Raw genomic sequence first — 17,585 nt, forward strand, 5'->3', positions numbered from 1 at the left:
TTATGTACACAGATTTAGAGAGCACTAAGAGAAAAACAAGAGAGAAAGAGAGAGTTCAGTGAGTTGTAGAGGTTGGAGTTAAAGAGAGAGCATTATTTATGTACACTGTTGTTGATGACAGTGTTGAATGTTTTAAACTAATTTGTGGATTATTAATACAATGTTGAATGTTTTTACTTTTTGTTATTTGAAAATCGAGTTCATTTGATGATGCTAGTATATATTAGAAAGCTAATTTTAATTATATAAATAAAAAATAAAAATATAATAGAATAAATTAGTGTTATATAAATGAATATATAATGAGAATTTAAACGAATCTAAATATTAAAATAATACGAAAAATGTGTTATAATATCTATTACAATAACACTTTTTATGCAAAGAATTGTGTTATGCAAACTTCATTATATAACACAAATAATATGTTAAAAATGTGTAGTATAACTTCATTATACTAAAGTGTAGTATAACACAAAAAATGTGTTATACTAAAGTGTAGTATAACACAAAAAAAGTGTTATATAATCGACTATAAATAACATAATTCAACACTTATCTATATATTAAAATAACACAGAAATTGTGTTATCATTGACAGTACAATAACATATATGTATAACACTGATAAAGTGTTATGTAAAGTACCCTGACCTGCGATAACATAGTCGGTCATAACACATCAGAAAGTATTATCGTATGTTTTGATAACACATTTTTGGTGTTATTAAAAGCATTTTTTCTTGTAGTGAACTAAGTGTTTTACGGAAAAAATTCAATGAGGGGTAAAACGGTATTTTAGTCCCATCTTATTGTAGACTGTCTATAGAGGATAGTGACAATTATGGTTGTAACAATGGATAATTAATAACGTATCTATATTGCTTATATAGCGTTCTATGATTTCAAGAGTGCAATTCTGAGTCTTTCGTGGAGTCACGATGAATTAATATGTTAGTAAATTTATTTGTTAAATTTATGATAACTTATTGGAGCTTGATATCATAGGTCCATAGCCCCCACTGTACCTTGGATAAAATAAAGTAGATAGTCTCAATTAATTGATTTAATTATCAATTAGAATTATTAAAGTTGATCATCAATTTTGGATAGTTTCACAGAGTTATGTAATTTACAGAAGAAAAGAGGCATTAGGGCATATTTATTAATTAAGATAAATTGGTATCTAAATTAATAAATAAGTTTAAATCAAGGTTCAAATTATAAATAATTAATTTCATAAAGGATTTAAATAATTATTTAATTAACTAAATCAATAGAAAATAATACAGACATTGATTTTAAGTCCAGCAGGCTTATAATTAAATGAGAAATTTCACGGGCCTATGGCCCATGATAATTTCAACCTAGGGCTGATTATTGGCTATTATTTTATTGATTTTTTAATTAAAATAAATGACCTAATTGAGCCTATAAAATGAATGCTAAATGAAGGTTGAAAATAGATATGTTTGAGATTACAGAAAGACTATCTGCTAGAAAATGAGAAGTTCTATTCTTGATGCTCTAGGTTTTAGATTTTCTCTATAACATAAGTCATTTTCTAAGCCTAAATATTCTTTTCTCATATTCTCTCTGTATCTGTCTCATGTGTTGAGGATTTCCTACTCTAGTGTAGGTGATTTTAAGAAAACATTGGAAGGTTGTGAAGAAATTGAAGATCATTTCAGTTTCTTGGCGATACCCTGCGACATAAAGGATATAATGATTAGAGAAACTGAAGGAATGACTCATTCATTTCGCTGCATATAATGTAAATGTTCTTATCATTATTTCTGTTTGAATTTAATTTTAGAAAAATGTTCTAGGTTTTCTTATATTAATTTGTTTAATGTAAGATCTACATGAAAATAAATAAGATCCTGAATAAGTTTTCCTAACAGATTTAATATTATTTATTTATATCGACACAAATTTATCAATATTAATAAATTTGCCCAAAGATTCTATTTTATTATCTAAATCTCAAATCTCTGTAAGATTTTCCAAAATTGACCTAGTCAACTTTAAAAATCCTAATTGATAATTAGATCAATTAATTGAGACATTATAGATGATTTACTCAAAGGTGATGCGGGACCACAAATATGTTATCCTTTGTTATAATCAATACAATTAGTCAATCATCTATCGTTGACTTACAAATGAGTTGGATGAAAATTACTGTTTTACCCCTCATTTGTATTTTATCCTTAATCACAGATATGAGAGCTCAATCATTTATCCTTTTAGACTAAGCTATTAAGGAAATAATCTTTTCACCTCTCATATAGAATTTATAGATTAAATATCTATGATTAATACTCCCACTCAATTATACTACCAAATCTCCAAGATGTAAGTATGGACTAGACCATAGGGTAAGCTGGTAACAAACAAGTCAAAAGATTTATATAATATAATTAGTATAATATTATCACTTATAATTAAGATCAATATGACCTATGGTCAATGTTGTGACATTGATTAGATTCGATAAGAACGATACTTATTTATCAATTAATTATCAATATCGGTCCTAGTCCAATGTACCCATAAACATGTGATCTTACTACTTGGTCAAAGCCCTGGATAAGACATCACACCTGAATGTGTAAGTAGATCATATCTTAGATTACCAGATCAGTGAAAATTCAATGCACTGACATAATCTTAGGACTCGTTCTTTTGAACATATAATTACAATTGTAATCCACTGTGACCTAGCACTCTAATTGTAACTATTTATATGTTCAGGATTTTATAAATGTTTGTACTACTTCCAATTATCATGTAATAAAACAATCAAGCAACACGATTGTCAAACTAAATAATGTCTACTACTTTACTAACAATATAAAATCGCAATAAATGTCCAACATGATTTTATAAGGGAATAAAATCCAACAATTGGTTGGTCCAAAGAACATAACAAAGAACTCATAGTGCCTGTATCTTGTGTGAAAGGCCATCTTTAGTACATCCTCTTCTTTGATCCTAAGCTGGTGATAAGTAGATCGAAGATCAATCTTTGGAAACACTGTCTTTCCTTGCAATTGATCAAACAATTCGTCTATTCTCGATAGCGGATACTTATTCTTGTTAGTCAAGTGTTCAATTTTCGGCAGTCGATACACATCCTCAACGACCCATCCTTCTTCTTCACAAACAACACTGGCGCACCCCAAGACGAGAAACTAGGTATGACAAATCCAAGTCAAGTAACTCTTGTAACTAAACCTTCAATGCCTTCAATTCTACCAGTTCCATTCTGTATGGTTCCTTGGATACCGGTTTTATTCCTAGTGCCAATTCGATAACGAACTCAATCTCCTCGTGTAGTGGTAATCCACTAGGTCATCTTGGAATACATCCAGAAATTTACAGACCAATCTTGTAACGACCCAAATTCGCTAATAAGGCTTAAGAGCCTTGATTAGTGTGCCAGGAGGGCATGTTGGGATTTATGTGTGATTTTATGAGTTAAATGCATGGTTATGATTTAAAGCGTGTTATGTGACTATTTGATTATTTGAGATGCTTGACTATGTATATTAGTATGCATGTAGGCCCGGATTGTGTTAGAAGGGCATAATTGTAATTTTGGCCATGATGGGCATAACTGTATTAATATGTGATGATTGTTGAGACCACAGTGGTATGTGGGTATATCCGTGATGTGTAACTTTCGGCACGAGGCGATCCTAGAGCTGGATAGCGGGGAAAAGTCACAACGGGGCATTATGTTTGACTTTGAGCGAGTCAAGGAGTATTTTGATGTTGGGTTATGAAAATAAATAATTGGAGATATATTTGAGGTTAGGATGTCTAGGCGGGAATACTGGGGGATTTTACCATTTTTGCCTCGGGGATATTTTGGTACCCCGAACCTTGAGGTAACCAGCTTAAGTTATAAAAACAAAACAAATAAACCATTTGGAGACTTAGAGAAACCGACCCAGCCTCCACCCTCTCTTCTTCTTCTTTCTTTCCCCTTTCTTTCATGAATCCACAGAAATCTTAGGAGAAATCAAGCTTGAATTTCAGAAAATTGATTGTGGGATTTGGAGGTTTAGCTCAAGAGTTAATCAAGAACAAATCAGGGTAAAGGTAAGCAATTAATTCTTTTTCTCAAGTTAAATTTATGAGATTTTGTTGGGTTGTGAATGTTTATGGATTTTGATGTTCAAGGTGGAGTTTGAGGCTTGAAACTTTGAAGATAGGTCATGGGATCCTTTGGGAAATGATTCTACAACTGAGGTAAGGTTTAAATTAAAGTTTGATGGTTGAAATTGAGAATTTCCATGGTTGGTTTTGAGTTTTAGGTTTGAAATTTCAGAAATTTGGAATTGGGATCTTGGTGAGTGTTAGGTTGGATTTTTGGTGGAATTGTGTTGTTTAAACCATCCTAATGTTGTGATTATTAATTGGTTTTGATTTGGGAGCTTTGGGATGGCTTAAGGTGAGGTTTTAAGCTTGAAAATGGTGGGTTTTTCTGGGTTTGAAGGGTCGGGCCGCGGCATGGTTCTTGGAGGGCCGCGGCCCTTGAAGGCTTAGTTGTGCTGAGGATGGAGGGCGGGCCGCGGCATGGTCCATGTAGGGCCGCGGCCCTTACCTGTTTCTGGGCATTTTGTGGCTCTGTTTGGGGGCCATGCCGCGGCATGGTTGGGCCATGCCGCGGCGCTTAAGGAATTTTGGGATTTTGAGAATTTGGGCTTGGGAATTTAACCTAGGGTGCTCGGGGTTGAGTCTTTTACAATGTTTGGTGAATTTCAACGTTCCGAGTACTAGAACTTGGTTTAGAAACTCATTTGAGATTAATCTTATTGGTATCCATTATCTTGGTTGTGACTAGGTGTTAAGCTAGTGCTCGGGAAGTGGATCGTGCTCGGGGGCCGTCATTTTCTATTTAAAGCATTTGGAACTAAGGTAAGAAAACTATAACACCCGTAGGGTAGGGCATGGGCCCATAGTGTGATTGCCGGGCATGGCCCTATATTGCATGTTGCATGATGAGATGATTGCAGGGCATGGCCCCAGATTGTGTTGTGTGCAAATGTTTAACCTTAAATGAATCATGATGTGTGAATGATTATTTTGAATGTACTATATGTGTGATTATGATGAAATGAGCGGCAAGTGCCGAGAACGGCGTAGGCCGGGGCGGCCGTGGGCCGAAAGTAACACCTAGCACATGGGATGCTATATTCAGGGTGGGACCCAAGGGATACATGAGTTATCCTCGCGGTGAGAACCGATACCCCAGGGCTTTGGTAAGGCTCTGGGGCGGCATGGCCGTGTTTGCTTAGTCTATTGATTGACTTGTTTATCTGTGGATTATCTGTTATGATAAACTGTATTTACTGCATATGTTATGTTCTGCATGAGTTTTCTTGCTGGGCTTCGGCTCACGGGTGCTCCGTGTTGCAGGTAGGGCAAAGACTGAGTCAACCAACCATGAGTACGGAGAGCGTGAAGCGATGCGTACATGTTTGGCCTGCCCGACTGCTTTGGTTGGGGGTTTATTTGAAATTGGCTGTAATAATCTATGATTTTATAACTGATCAACTGTAAACTTACTTCAAGATGAAAATGGTTTTCAAACCTTATTTTTGGGATCCCAATTGTTTAAAACTAGAAGTTTTTATTGAGTCAACGCATTTTCAAGGATTACAGCCTTAACTTTTATTAGTCACACTTTTGCCTCAAAACCTCGGTTAGCGAGTTCATTGCACTGTTTTGTCTTAAAAATTCACTTAGTAACGGCTCTAAGGGAGTAGGGCGTTACAAATCTAGTCTCCTCTAGTCCAACTTGCACAACCTTAGTGTTGTCCACCACACTCGCTAGGAATCCTATGCAACCTCCTTGCAATAAGTCTCAAGCCTACAATGTTAAAATCATTGGAATGTGAGCCCCATTCACTGCACCCACAAACACAAATGGGTTTTCTTCCTCGGGCTCAAAAGTCACCATCCTCATTTTACAATCTATGGTCGCCCCGTACTTGACCAACCAATCCATGCCCAATATCATATCAAAATCCTCCATTGCTAACTCGATCAAGTCCACAGACAATTCTCTACCATCCACCTCTACTGGTTAGGATCTAATCCACCTCCTAGAAACTACCAATTCCCCAGTAGGCAACAAAGTCCCAAACCTAACCGCATACTCATCACAGCGTTTACTAAGTCTGTCTATCACTTTACTAGAAACAAATCAATGTGTTGCACCAAAATCAATCAACACTATATAAGAAGAGCCAGCGGTAAAAATCTTACCTATCACCACAAAAGGTCTAGCCTCAACTCCTATTTGCATCAATAAAAATACTCGACCAGGAACCAAATTTCCACTTTTCCTCGGTTCTTCTTTCTTCAACTACGGACAACCTTTCTTGAGATGACCCACTACTCCACTTAGGAAACATGCCTTCGCATGACATTCTCCCAAATGGTGCTCCTTCCCTGACGACCACCCTAAGTACTATGAAGCCTCTTGTCTGAACTTGGGGTACTAACTGTGTCAACAGTCTTCCTCTTCTGGTCACTGGGGCCTTCACTCCTACTAGACCAAGTAAATGAAGGTACCACCCTCCGACCATCGCGTCTGGCAGTGCCTTCTCTCCATATCTTATCCTCAATTCCCTCAGCAGTAAGGGCCTTCTCAACTACATGAGGATATGTGGTAACCCCAGGTACTGAAGTAATCGTGATATCCCGATATATCATGGAATTTAGCCCTTGAACGAATTGTTCCTTATGAGTCACATCAGTTTGCATCAAGTCAAAGCCAATCTTGGCCAACTGTTGACGGCAGAAACTCGTCAATGATATATGGATGGAAAACTCAAAGCTTGTTACAAAAACTATGTAGATTGAACTTAGGAGAAACTTATGAAAGAAACATGCAGAACAACAATGGAGGAAAACCTTATTTATTGCTTTACTATCTCTCTCTACAATGAATTTTTCCAACCCCTCATTTGAGGGGTTGAAGCCTATTTATAGATGGGCTCTAGTGGCCTCTGATACAAGGTGGTCCCAAGGGACAAGATTGTACGTTTGTACTCTGTCAAAGTAGTGGTGCATGGTGTTAAGGAGCAGAGGATCATGGTGTAGGTTGTAGGTACATGGTCAGGGGTATGCAGGTCATGCCACCACTCCCTGCACTGAGTCGTACCACCATTACTTGTCGAGCACTGATGTCAGAACCACGCCTTTGCCTCCCCCAGGGTCGTAGGTCTCGTACTTATTCACGTGCCTCATACCTGGAGGTCCTTCTCATGCCTCCAAAATATATATTCTCTCATCGCCTTCTAATATTTTGCTTGGGAGATATGTTGGACACATCTACTAGTTCTCCTTGTATACTTGGGAGGCTTGGGAGATATGGTACGTGATAAGGCATTGATGCCCTCACTATGTGTGGTTCAACCTTGTGCCATGCATCATAGCAATGAGGCCCTTGCATGTTTTTCATATGGGCGAAGTGTCTTTGGCTCATAGGCAGTGCACCATGTTCGGAGCAACCCGATGAGGTGTTGGGACTTCACATGGTGTCTGGGGGGTGCGCGGGCCTTCTTGGAAGCCTTCACTAAGCACGCCTTCAACAAGGGCATACCACCCTAGGCCTATGCGAGGCTCTCCACGTATCGTGACATGAAAGGGCCTAGGACCTTGTGAGGCCCTCCGCATGGGCGTACCACCCTCGATGCCCAACCCCTCCTCCATTCATTTAGCCTCGCACAGCGAGGCATCCCTGCCTTCGTGCAACCTCACATAGTCGAGGCGTCCTCAGCTCCGTGCGCCTCAATCAGCGAGTCATCCCTAGTTCCACAGGCCTCGCTCAACACGACTTCCCTGACTCCGCGCGGCCTCGCATAGTCGGGGCGTCATCAACTCCGTACGCCTCGGACAACAAGGATCCCTCACCTCTGCTCACCCTACACAGCGAGGCACCCCTGAATCCACGTGCCTTACTCTATCGGGGTGTCCTTGAATCCGCGCGCCTCACACCAAGCAGATCGAGACTCTAAGCTACAAGCGCATGGGTCTCGAGCTTAAGGCGCTCATGAAAGCCAGATCACTGAGTGAGGCCCTTGCTTTCCAAGGGGTGCACTAAGTATTGCAGGGGTGTAGGCGAACGTCTAAGCCTAGCTAGGCCTCACATAGCAAGGCCTTCGCCCCTTCTACACTCACGCCCATATGCGTCGATAGATGTCTCAAGCGAAATTTTCCCATACTCACACTTTCCCCCGAGTCTATGAACATTATTTTAAGTTTGTTCATAGACTCTTTTATATGTTCTTCACGTGACATGAGTGACGTTTATACTTTGTTGTCATTGAAGGGGCGTAGAAGGATCACCTTTCGAATGATATCTTAAATGAATGAGGAAACACAAAATTGACCTTGGTGGTGTGTTTCTTTGTAATTCATATAGAAACACAAAATCCACCCCATTTTGGTGGTGATTCAAATGTGACCTTAAGATGTGATGAGGGCCAATCATTTCCAATCACGGATCCCAAGGTTTCCAAGGCTCTTGATCTCCACCATCCATCAAAATTTGATCCAATGCCTAGAAAACCTTGACCTTCCTTATAAATACCCCAAGACTTGAACCCACTTCTTCACACTTACACCTATTTAGCTTAGTGGTATTTCCTTCAATCTATATCTAAGAGCTCCAAGGTTCTAATCTTTGCAGAGGCATTTTTTAGGTGATTTTCACCCCTTTTCATTTATTCATTCATTATTATTTCTTTTTTGTTGCTTATTTCTTCTCATATCAGGTTTGCATTGTAGTGGCGCTAGGCATTCTCTTGCTGCTAAGGATCAGCTTTCGCTTGTCACTCGACCCTTCTTTATGCACCCAAAAGTCTGTCCTCGCACATCTACGAGTCAACACATACACACCCAGGTATACCTTCTTCCTCCAATGATACGCATGTTTCCTTTATCTTTTATAGGAGGGTAGGGTCACTGGTTGAAATGCACCTGTTCCTTAGAGGGTTTTTTTTTTACAGCCCATCAAGTACATACGCATGGGTCCTTTTCTTATACCCGTCATACTTATGTTGTAGATATAGGGTTATCTTCACACACATACATCATCGAGTCTTAGCTGGCCCATGGCCTCTAGACGGTGATTTGAAGGTCCATCTAATATCGAATTTATCGAGTTGTCATCCTCCGACTCTGTGGCTGATGTTCACAAACCCCCTAACCATGGGGGTGTGCGAATTCTCTACCTACAGATGTTGTCCTACCTTAGGTAGAAGGCGCGTGGCCTTGAGAATGAACTCGAATCTGTTACTAGTGGCGAGGGTTTACGTTTCTCCCCATGGCATGAAACGTACGTCTCCCAACTAAAATCAATCCTTCAGGATTGTATAGTCGGAATCGCCTGCCTAGAGGAAAACTTACCACATGAACCTTTTTCTTTTTGTGGTGATGAATCCTCAAACTATGGGGGTCCTGTCCATGGGCGTGCCGATTGTGAACCCCCTGAACCTATGTTTCTTTCTATGATCTTCCTCACGCTGCCTCACTTGCCCTCGGTTGCACGTCATAGTGTCAAGCAGAGTGCGGGTAGACGTAAGACGCATAGAGGGCTTTCTAGGGGGTTCTGGAAGTCAATCTCTCACAAATTTCTCATCTCTATCCAGGTACCCAACATGCCGAGGTGGACTTCTGACAATTCTGAAAACGCGGGCTTCATGTCCACTCTTACCAGTGTTAAACTTGCCAACATGCTAAAGGCCCACCAACTATCATTGGACATCAAGTTCATAATTCCAAAATGCAAGGACTGAGCATTTGAGCCACCCGAAGGGGTCATTCCTTTCAGTGAGTCAATAATCAAATTTGATGGAGTTTGGCCACTTCACCCCTTTTTTGTCAAGGTACTTAACTACTTTGAGCTTATGCTTCTGCTTCTAGACGCCATCCTCTGGCAAGCCAGTATGGGGAAGCCATGAACCATTACATGGGCAACATTCCTGAAGGCGAGTGTGGGTCTATAAATGACATTCCCGATGCCGAGTTGGGTGAGGCTTATATGCGAGCATCCTTGCAGGTATTTGTCAAAACACTCGATGTATGTTTTTCGGTTTTGATATCACTTGACCCTTGATGTTTTATTTTATTTCTTTGTCCTTGCTTAGGCTTCTATCCTGGGTCACCGGCTTGTCACCTCGAGCTCCTCATCCACACAACGGTTACAACTCAAGCTCGAGGGGGCAATGAAGAATCTCTCGATGGCCGAGGCAGAAAAGGATAGTTTGTCCACATGGTTCCGTGACTTGGAGGGTCAACTTGCTCAGGCAGCTTTCCAGAGAGACTCTGCATTAGCCAAGGCTGTTTCAAATTCTCACTCCAACACTAGGCTTGAAGCTACCATTCACACTCTGAATGAGAAGATTATTGCACTTGAGACTAAACTTGTAAATGCCTAGAACGTAATAATTGAGCGCACGCTGCATACCGTATGGAGGACCAACCCCGACGTCGACCTACCTCCCTTTGGAGATTACGCAACTGGAAAATCTCTGAGTGGAAAGGTTAGGGTCGAAACCCGTAGATCCCTCTTCAAGGCTTATTTGTGTACATATATGTTGTTGTCATGTAATCCTCCATATTTTTTTTCCTTTTTTTTTTTGAACTCCTCATAAATCTTTAATGGTGTGTGGAACTCTTGATTTCTATGTCCTTGTTTGTTTTTTATATCGACTATGGGGATGAGGCCATTCTAGCCTTTGTCGTTCTCTTTTAATTATCAAACTTAAGGAACTTTGTAAGTCCCTCTTATTATTATTCTTTTATGAATTATGTATCTCTTTCTTGGTCTGATGATGATAGTCTTTTTGGTGCACCTTTACTATACTTGTAAGGACATGTTAACCCTTGGGTTCTCTGTATCCTTTTATATTCTTTGTGTGCGCTTGTTATTTCTTGCGAGAAGCGTCTTTCTCGTCATTATGCATAGTACTATTTTTACAAGGGTCTATTTTAGGACCCTTTTTGGCTAGCCGGCTTAGTGGTCGTTCTAGACTTATTAGGAGATGCCTTCCTTACAGCCTCACTCCCTGCGGGGGTGTCAGCCTTTGGTTGGAGGTCATCGTTTTTACAAAAATTTATTTATTTTACTATTCCATTGATATTCATAATGGTAGCTAATCCTATTGAACATAAGAGACAACTTGCCGAGTTTATTCTTTTTTGCATATATGCGTGCCTCCTGTCCTGCCCCCAAGTGCTTGGTGAAATTTATTCCATCAAGCACTTTGGTGGATGTTTGCATAGAGAAGAAATGTAGCATGAGAAGTAGCGAACACTTTCATTCATAGTAGGCAGATTACAAAGACATATATGAAATGGTTACATCTACTTGTGAGGTTATCTGGGTAACCTCTTTGATTCTTATCAACTGAAGTTAGCATAACATACAATAAACTAAATACGGATATTCTTTGCATTAGATATGGAAGTCTTCTTGGTATTATTTCTTCAGGTGTTCTGCGTTCCATACTCGGGGTATTACGGTGTCATACATGCGTGCTATTTTATAAGTGTTCAGCGGTATGCATTGGGCGACTTGGTAGGGTCCTTCCCAGTTCGCCCCTAGTACCCCTGCCCCCTGGTCTCGCGTGTTGGGGAGTACTTTTCTCACCACCAAATCTCCTACCCTGAGGACCCAATGCACCCTCATGTTGGCTAATTGAACTGTCAACACCAAAGGATCATTGTGGGAGAAGTGCACCCCTCGTGCATCCTCCTCCGTGAAAGTGACTAAGTCATTTTCTCCCTGTGGGGGTCGTTGCTCCAGGATCATGACACATGGTGGTAAACTCCGTTTGGCTTCTCTAGCGTACCTGTCTCGACCCAACCTGGACTCTCGTCCAAACCTCGGGCCTCCGAAGATCGTTCTCACTTTTCCTTGTATTCTGGGGCTCTTTCTCGGGCCCGAGGTGACGCCGACCCGTCCTCCATTTACTTCTGACATGTCTGCCTAGGTTCCCCCTGTGTATGATCTCCTCAATTTCTACCTTCAAATGGGTGCATGATAACTCTATATTTTAGAGTTATTAATTGAACTTTTGGACTTAAAAAGTTACATGAAATAGAGTGTTTGTGCTGTTATTATGTGGTTTTAGTCATTTTGTCTCTTTACTTTGTTTGTGTAATTTTTTTTAATTAATGATGACTCTTGTGGAAAATATTGGAATTATGTTCTAAAAAAATGTGGTATCTATTTTGAAGGCATAGTGAGAGGGTGCTTGGAAAGCTTAGTGAAGCATGTGTAAGAAAATCATATTGGAGCTGAATTTGTTGCAACATCAGTTAACTTTGCTGCAGCAAAGTGTGGGCAGCTAGCAACATAAAGTCTGTACACTTGGCATGTACTTAGATGAGGTGGAAAGGAGCTGCAAAATTCTGAAAAGGCAAAGGATGTGGTCCCCCATGTGTAGAGAGAGAAGGGGAGGGTTTATACCCTTTGTGAGCCCAAAAAGAAATAATCTTCTTCTCCAAGAAAAAAAGAACCAGCCCCCCATGCTCCATTGAAGGGGACTTCTCTGCATTTCTTTGAGCTGAATCATCAAGATGAGAAGAGGAAGGAGAAGGAAGCTAGAAGAAGAAGAGGATTAAGAGTTAGAAGACAAAGAAGAGAATATCTCTATCAATTTGGCTTGTTCTTCTAAACTATACTTTCATATAATTTTATTTTCTTTCTCTTTCTTCCTTGAACTCTTGTGATAATGTTGAATGTTTATTGTGGTGACTTGGGTATTTTTACTATGACTTAAATTGTTTGTGTTAGGGACATTGATGAACCCTAATTTGCAATTGCCCCCAAATTCTTGACTATTTTATGACAATTCTCTCTTGTTCAATTGAGCTATTTTTATTGTGCAAATCTCTTGCTTGAGAATGATCAACTTAGGTGAGAGACAAGCTAGTTTTAATTCTGGAGGGTAAAAATTTGTGGAAATGCTTGATTGATGAATGTTGATACTTTTGTTATTGATTAGTGAATAACTTAGGAATATTTTATTCACCTTGCAAACTTGAAGGATTGATGCTTGGAATTATGTTCTTGAAATTAAATTTAGCATAGGAATATGTGAATTTAATTGATGGAACTTTAACATGAGCATTTGGAAAAATGGCATGTGCATTAAATTGGAAATCCTAGTTACAAGATAACTTAGCTATGAACTTTGTTGCAACATCTGGGGCAAAACTACAAATTAGGGGGATTTGATATGCCTAACTTTTATCATCATAGTAATCACTATTTGTCATTTTCTAACTTTATCGTTAAAAGCCTAAATTAATTCTCTTGTTTAGTTCTTTTTGTTCTTTAGTTCAATTGATTAAGTCATAAAAAAAAGGGATAGTTAATTGTACCCCAAATTGTTTGATGATGATTTTTACATTATTTGTTTGGCAATCCTTGAGGAGACGATAAAAATTACTTTCATTATATTACTTGTTCAACGATTGTGTACACTTGCACACACTTAGGAAAATCCGCAACAAGTTTTTGGCGCCATTGTCGGGGATTGCTTAAAGTCAATTATTGTAAAGTTGATTATCTTGCAATTTGGTTTAATTTTTCTTTCTTTTGTGCTAACTTGGGTGATTCTCGTGCAATTTCAGGTTTATACAGTGTATGAACGAGAATCAAGACCCTGAACTACTTCCCATTGATCTAGAAATCGAGTGCACTTTTAGAAGAAGGCGAAGAATACAAAAGTTAAAAAGGGAAGTAGTAGTGATGGATGCTGAGCAAGGCGCTCAACAGGGAGTCGCCCAGACAGCAGCTCCTCTACCAGGAGTCGCTCATGATCCACCAGTAAATACAGCAGGAGTTGCTCAAGGGGGAGTAGCTGCCAACAATGGGCAAAATGCAGTTATTGTGGCTGATGACAGAGATCGTGCTATCAGGCAATATGCTCTCCCCCTCTTCAATGAGCTCAATCCAGGCATCATCAGACCAGAAATTCAGGCAGCACAGTTTGAATTGAAGCCAGTCATGTTCCAGATGCTTCAAAATATGGGCCAATTTAGTGGGATGCCAATGGAGGATCCTCACCTTCACCTTCGCTTGTTCATTGAAGTAAGTGACTCTTTCAAGCTGCCTGGAGTGACAAAGGATGCATTAAGACTAAAGTTGTTCCCATATTCCTTGAGAGACAGAGCCAGAGCTTGGTTGAACTCTTTGCCATCTGATTCTGTGAGTACTTGGCAAGAGTTGGCTGAGCGGTTTTTGATGAAGTATTTTCCTCCCACTAAAAATGCTAAGCTCCGCAATGAGATTACTTCATTTCAACAACTTGATGAAGTATCCTTATATGAGGCATGGGAGCAGTTTAAGGAGTTGCTGCGCAAATGCCCTCACCATGGCATTCTTCATTGCATCCAGATGGAGACCTTCTATAACGGTCTCAATGCTCATACTAGGATGGTGGTTGATGCTTCAGCGAACGGGGCTCTTCTTGCTAAGTCATATAATGAGGCATATGAAATACTTGAGAGGATATCCAACAACAACTATCAGTGGCCCACTTCTAGATTGTCTACAGGTAGAAAGGTGGCTGGTATTCATGATGTAGATGCCATCACTTCTTTGGCGGCCCAAGTGTCTTCTATTTCTAATATGCTCAAGACAATGAATATGGGGATGAATCAATCAATGGGAAAGCCTATGGGGACACAAATGGGGCAAATGGAGAGCATTTCGTGTGTGTATTGTGGTGAGGGTCATACTTTTGATAACTGTCCCTCTAATCCAGCAGTTGTATGTTATATGGGGAACCAAAATAGGAATGGTCCTTATTCTAATTCCTACAACCCATCATGGAGGCAACACCCCAATTTTTCATGGAGTAATCAAGGAGCTGGCCCTAGTAATCCTTCAATGCCTCCAAGACTAAATTTCCACCGGGTTATCCCCCTCAAGCACCACAACAACAGACAATGCAATCTAGCTCTCTTGAGAGCATGTTGAAGGAATATATAGTGAAGAATGAAGCCATGATTCACAGCCAAGCGGCTTCATTGAGGAACTTAGAAAACCAAGTTGGGCAACTAGCTAATGAGCTTAGAAATAGACCCCACGGTACACTGCCAAGTGATACCGAGAATCCAAGGAGTATGGGGGAGGAACATTGTAAAGCTGTCACTTTGAGGAGTGGAAAGGAGTTGGAGAAGGACAAGACCGAGTCTGGGCATGAGGGTGAGCTCTCTTCAATCCAAATAAATGAGGAATTCCAAAAAGATGCTGAACTTCCTAGTGCACAAAAATCTGCCTCTACCCAGGATACTGCAGGGATACCGCAGCATTGTCAACCAGCAAGCTCAATTTCAAAGAAGCCACCTCCATTTCCTCAACGTTTTTAGAAGCAAAAGTTGGATTCTCAATTCAAGAAGTTTCTAGATATGTTGAAGCAGTTGCATATCAACATCCCACTGGTAGAGGCACTTGAGAAAATGCCTAACTATGTAAAATTCATGAAAGATATTCTTACAAGGAAGAGAAGGTTAGGAGAATTTTAGACAGTGGCTATTACCAAGGAATGTAGCTCATTCTTGCAAAACAAGCTGCCACCGAAGATGAAAGATCCTGGGAGTTTCACCATTCCATGTACCATTGGTAATTCTTATTGTGGCATGGCATTATGTGACTTGGGTGCTAGTATAAATCTGATGCCTATGTCTGTGTATAGACAATCGGGGATTGGTGAAGTCCGACCTACCACAGTGACTCTACAACTTGCAGATAGATCTCTTTCTTATCCAGATGGGAAGATTGGGGATGTCTTGGTAAAAGTTGATAAGTTCATTTTCCTAGTTGATTTCATTGTGTTGGATTATGAGGCAGACAGGGAGGTACCAATCATTCTAGGGAGGCCTTTTCTAGCTACTGGTAGAACTTTGATTGATGTGCAAAAGGGTGAACTTACTATGAGGGTTCAAAATGAGCAGGTGACTTTCAATGTTTTCAAGGATATGAGATTTCCAGATGAGGTCGAAGAGTGTTCTGTGGTTTCAGTGGTAGACTCTTTGGCTTCAAAGGAATTAGAAAACAATTTTGATGATCCTCTAGAGAGACTCTTGATGTTTGATTCACATGCAGAGGATGAGGATGAATACTTGGCTTGGCAAGAAGTTAGCTAACAAGGATTGCATACAAGAAAGCATTTTGAATCTTTGGAGCTCTCTTCAAGGTCTTTCGCATCCCCTAAACCATCAGTGGAAGAGTCTCTGGAGTCGGAATTAAAAGCTTTACCCTCACACTTAAGATATGCCTATTTGGGTAAATCTTCCACCTTACCTGTGATTGTTTCAGCTGAGTTAAGTATGGAGCAAGAAGAAAAGTTGTTGGATGTGTTGAGGAAGTTCAAGAAGGCCATTGGGTGGACCATTGTAGACATATAGGGCATTAGTCCTTCTCTATGCATGCATAAGATTCTGTTAGAAAACAATGAAAAAGGGTCTATTGAAGGGCAAAGAAGGCTAAATCCTATAATGAAAGAAGTGGTGAAAAAGGAGATTATCAAGTGGCTCGATGCAGGTATTATTTATCCCATCTTTGACAGCTCATGGGTCAGTTCTGTCCAGTGTGTACCAAAGAAAGGTGGGATTACAGTAGTGAAAAATGAAGACAATGAGCTGATTCCTACTAGAACCGTGACAGCGTGGCGAATTTGCATGGACTATAGAAAACTCAACAAGGCTACTTAAAAAGATCACTTTCCTCTTTCCTTCATTGATCAGATGTTAGACAGACTTGTAGGGAGAGAGTACTATTGTTTTCTAGATGGATACTCTGGTTACAGTTAGATTGCAATCGCTCCAGAGGATCAGCACAAGACAACTTTCACTTGTCCCTATGGTACTTTCGCATTTCGAAGGATGCCTTTTGGTCTATGTAACGCAGCTGCCACATTTCAGAGATGTATGATGGCTATTTTCACTGACATGGTGGAGCAGTTCCTAGAGGTATTAATGGATGACTTCTCTATTTTTGGTGATTCATATGACGATTTCTTGAGCAACTTGGCCAAGGTTTTGCAAAGATGTAAAGAAACAAACCTTGTTCTTAATTGGGAAAAATGCCATTTTATGGTTAAGGAAGGTATTGTTTTGGGCCACAAGATATCAAGGCAAGCAATTGAAGTTGACCAAGCTAAGATTGAAGTTATTGAGAAGCTCCCTCCTCCTACTTCGGTGAAGCATATTAGAAGCTTTCTTGAGCATGCCGGGTTCAATAGGCGATTCAGAAAAGATTTCTCCAAGGTCTCTAAGCCTCTCTACAACCTATTGGAGAAAGAGGCGCCATTCCACTTTGATGAAGCATGTTTGAAAGCCTTTGAAGAGTTGAAAGAGAGATTGATTTCAGCACCAATAATTGTAGCTCCAGATTGGGACTTACCTTTTGAATTAATGTGTGACACTAGCGACTATGCAGTGGGAGTTGTTATGGGGCAGCGAAGAAGCAAGATATTTCACTCCATTTATTATGCTAGCCACACTTTGACAGGTGCTCAACTTAATTATATAGTGACGAAAAA

At 39.9% G+C, this 17,585-nt stretch overlaps 1 protein-coding gene and 1 non-coding gene across 2 annotated transcripts; one reads left to right on the top strand and one right to left on the bottom strand.

Annotated features, from left to right (window-relative positions):
* Positions 1-14,311: 14,311 nt before the first annotated feature.
* Positions 14,312-14,418, bottom strand: LOC133787240 (small nucleolar RNA R71). The gene has a single exon (XR_009872272.1). It is a non-coding gene; the product is annotated as a small nucleolar RNA R71 (small nucleolar RNA).
* Positions 14,419-15,624: 1,206 nt separating this feature from the next.
* On the top strand, positions 15,625-16,188 carry LOC133785421 (uncharacterized). The gene has a single exon (XM_062224661.1). The coding sequence runs from the start codon at positions 15,625-15,627 to the stop codon at positions 16,186-16,188; it is 564 nt and encodes a 187-aa protein (XP_062080645.1).
* The last annotated feature ends 1,397 nt before the right edge of the window (positions 16,189-17,585 follow it).

Source organism: Humulus lupulus, chromosome 6 (assembly GCF_963169125.1).
Source record: "Humulus lupulus chromosome 6, drHumLupu1.1, whole genome shotgun sequence".
NCBI lineage: Eukaryota > Viridiplantae > Streptophyta > Magnoliopsida > Rosales > Cannabaceae > Humulus > Humulus lupulus.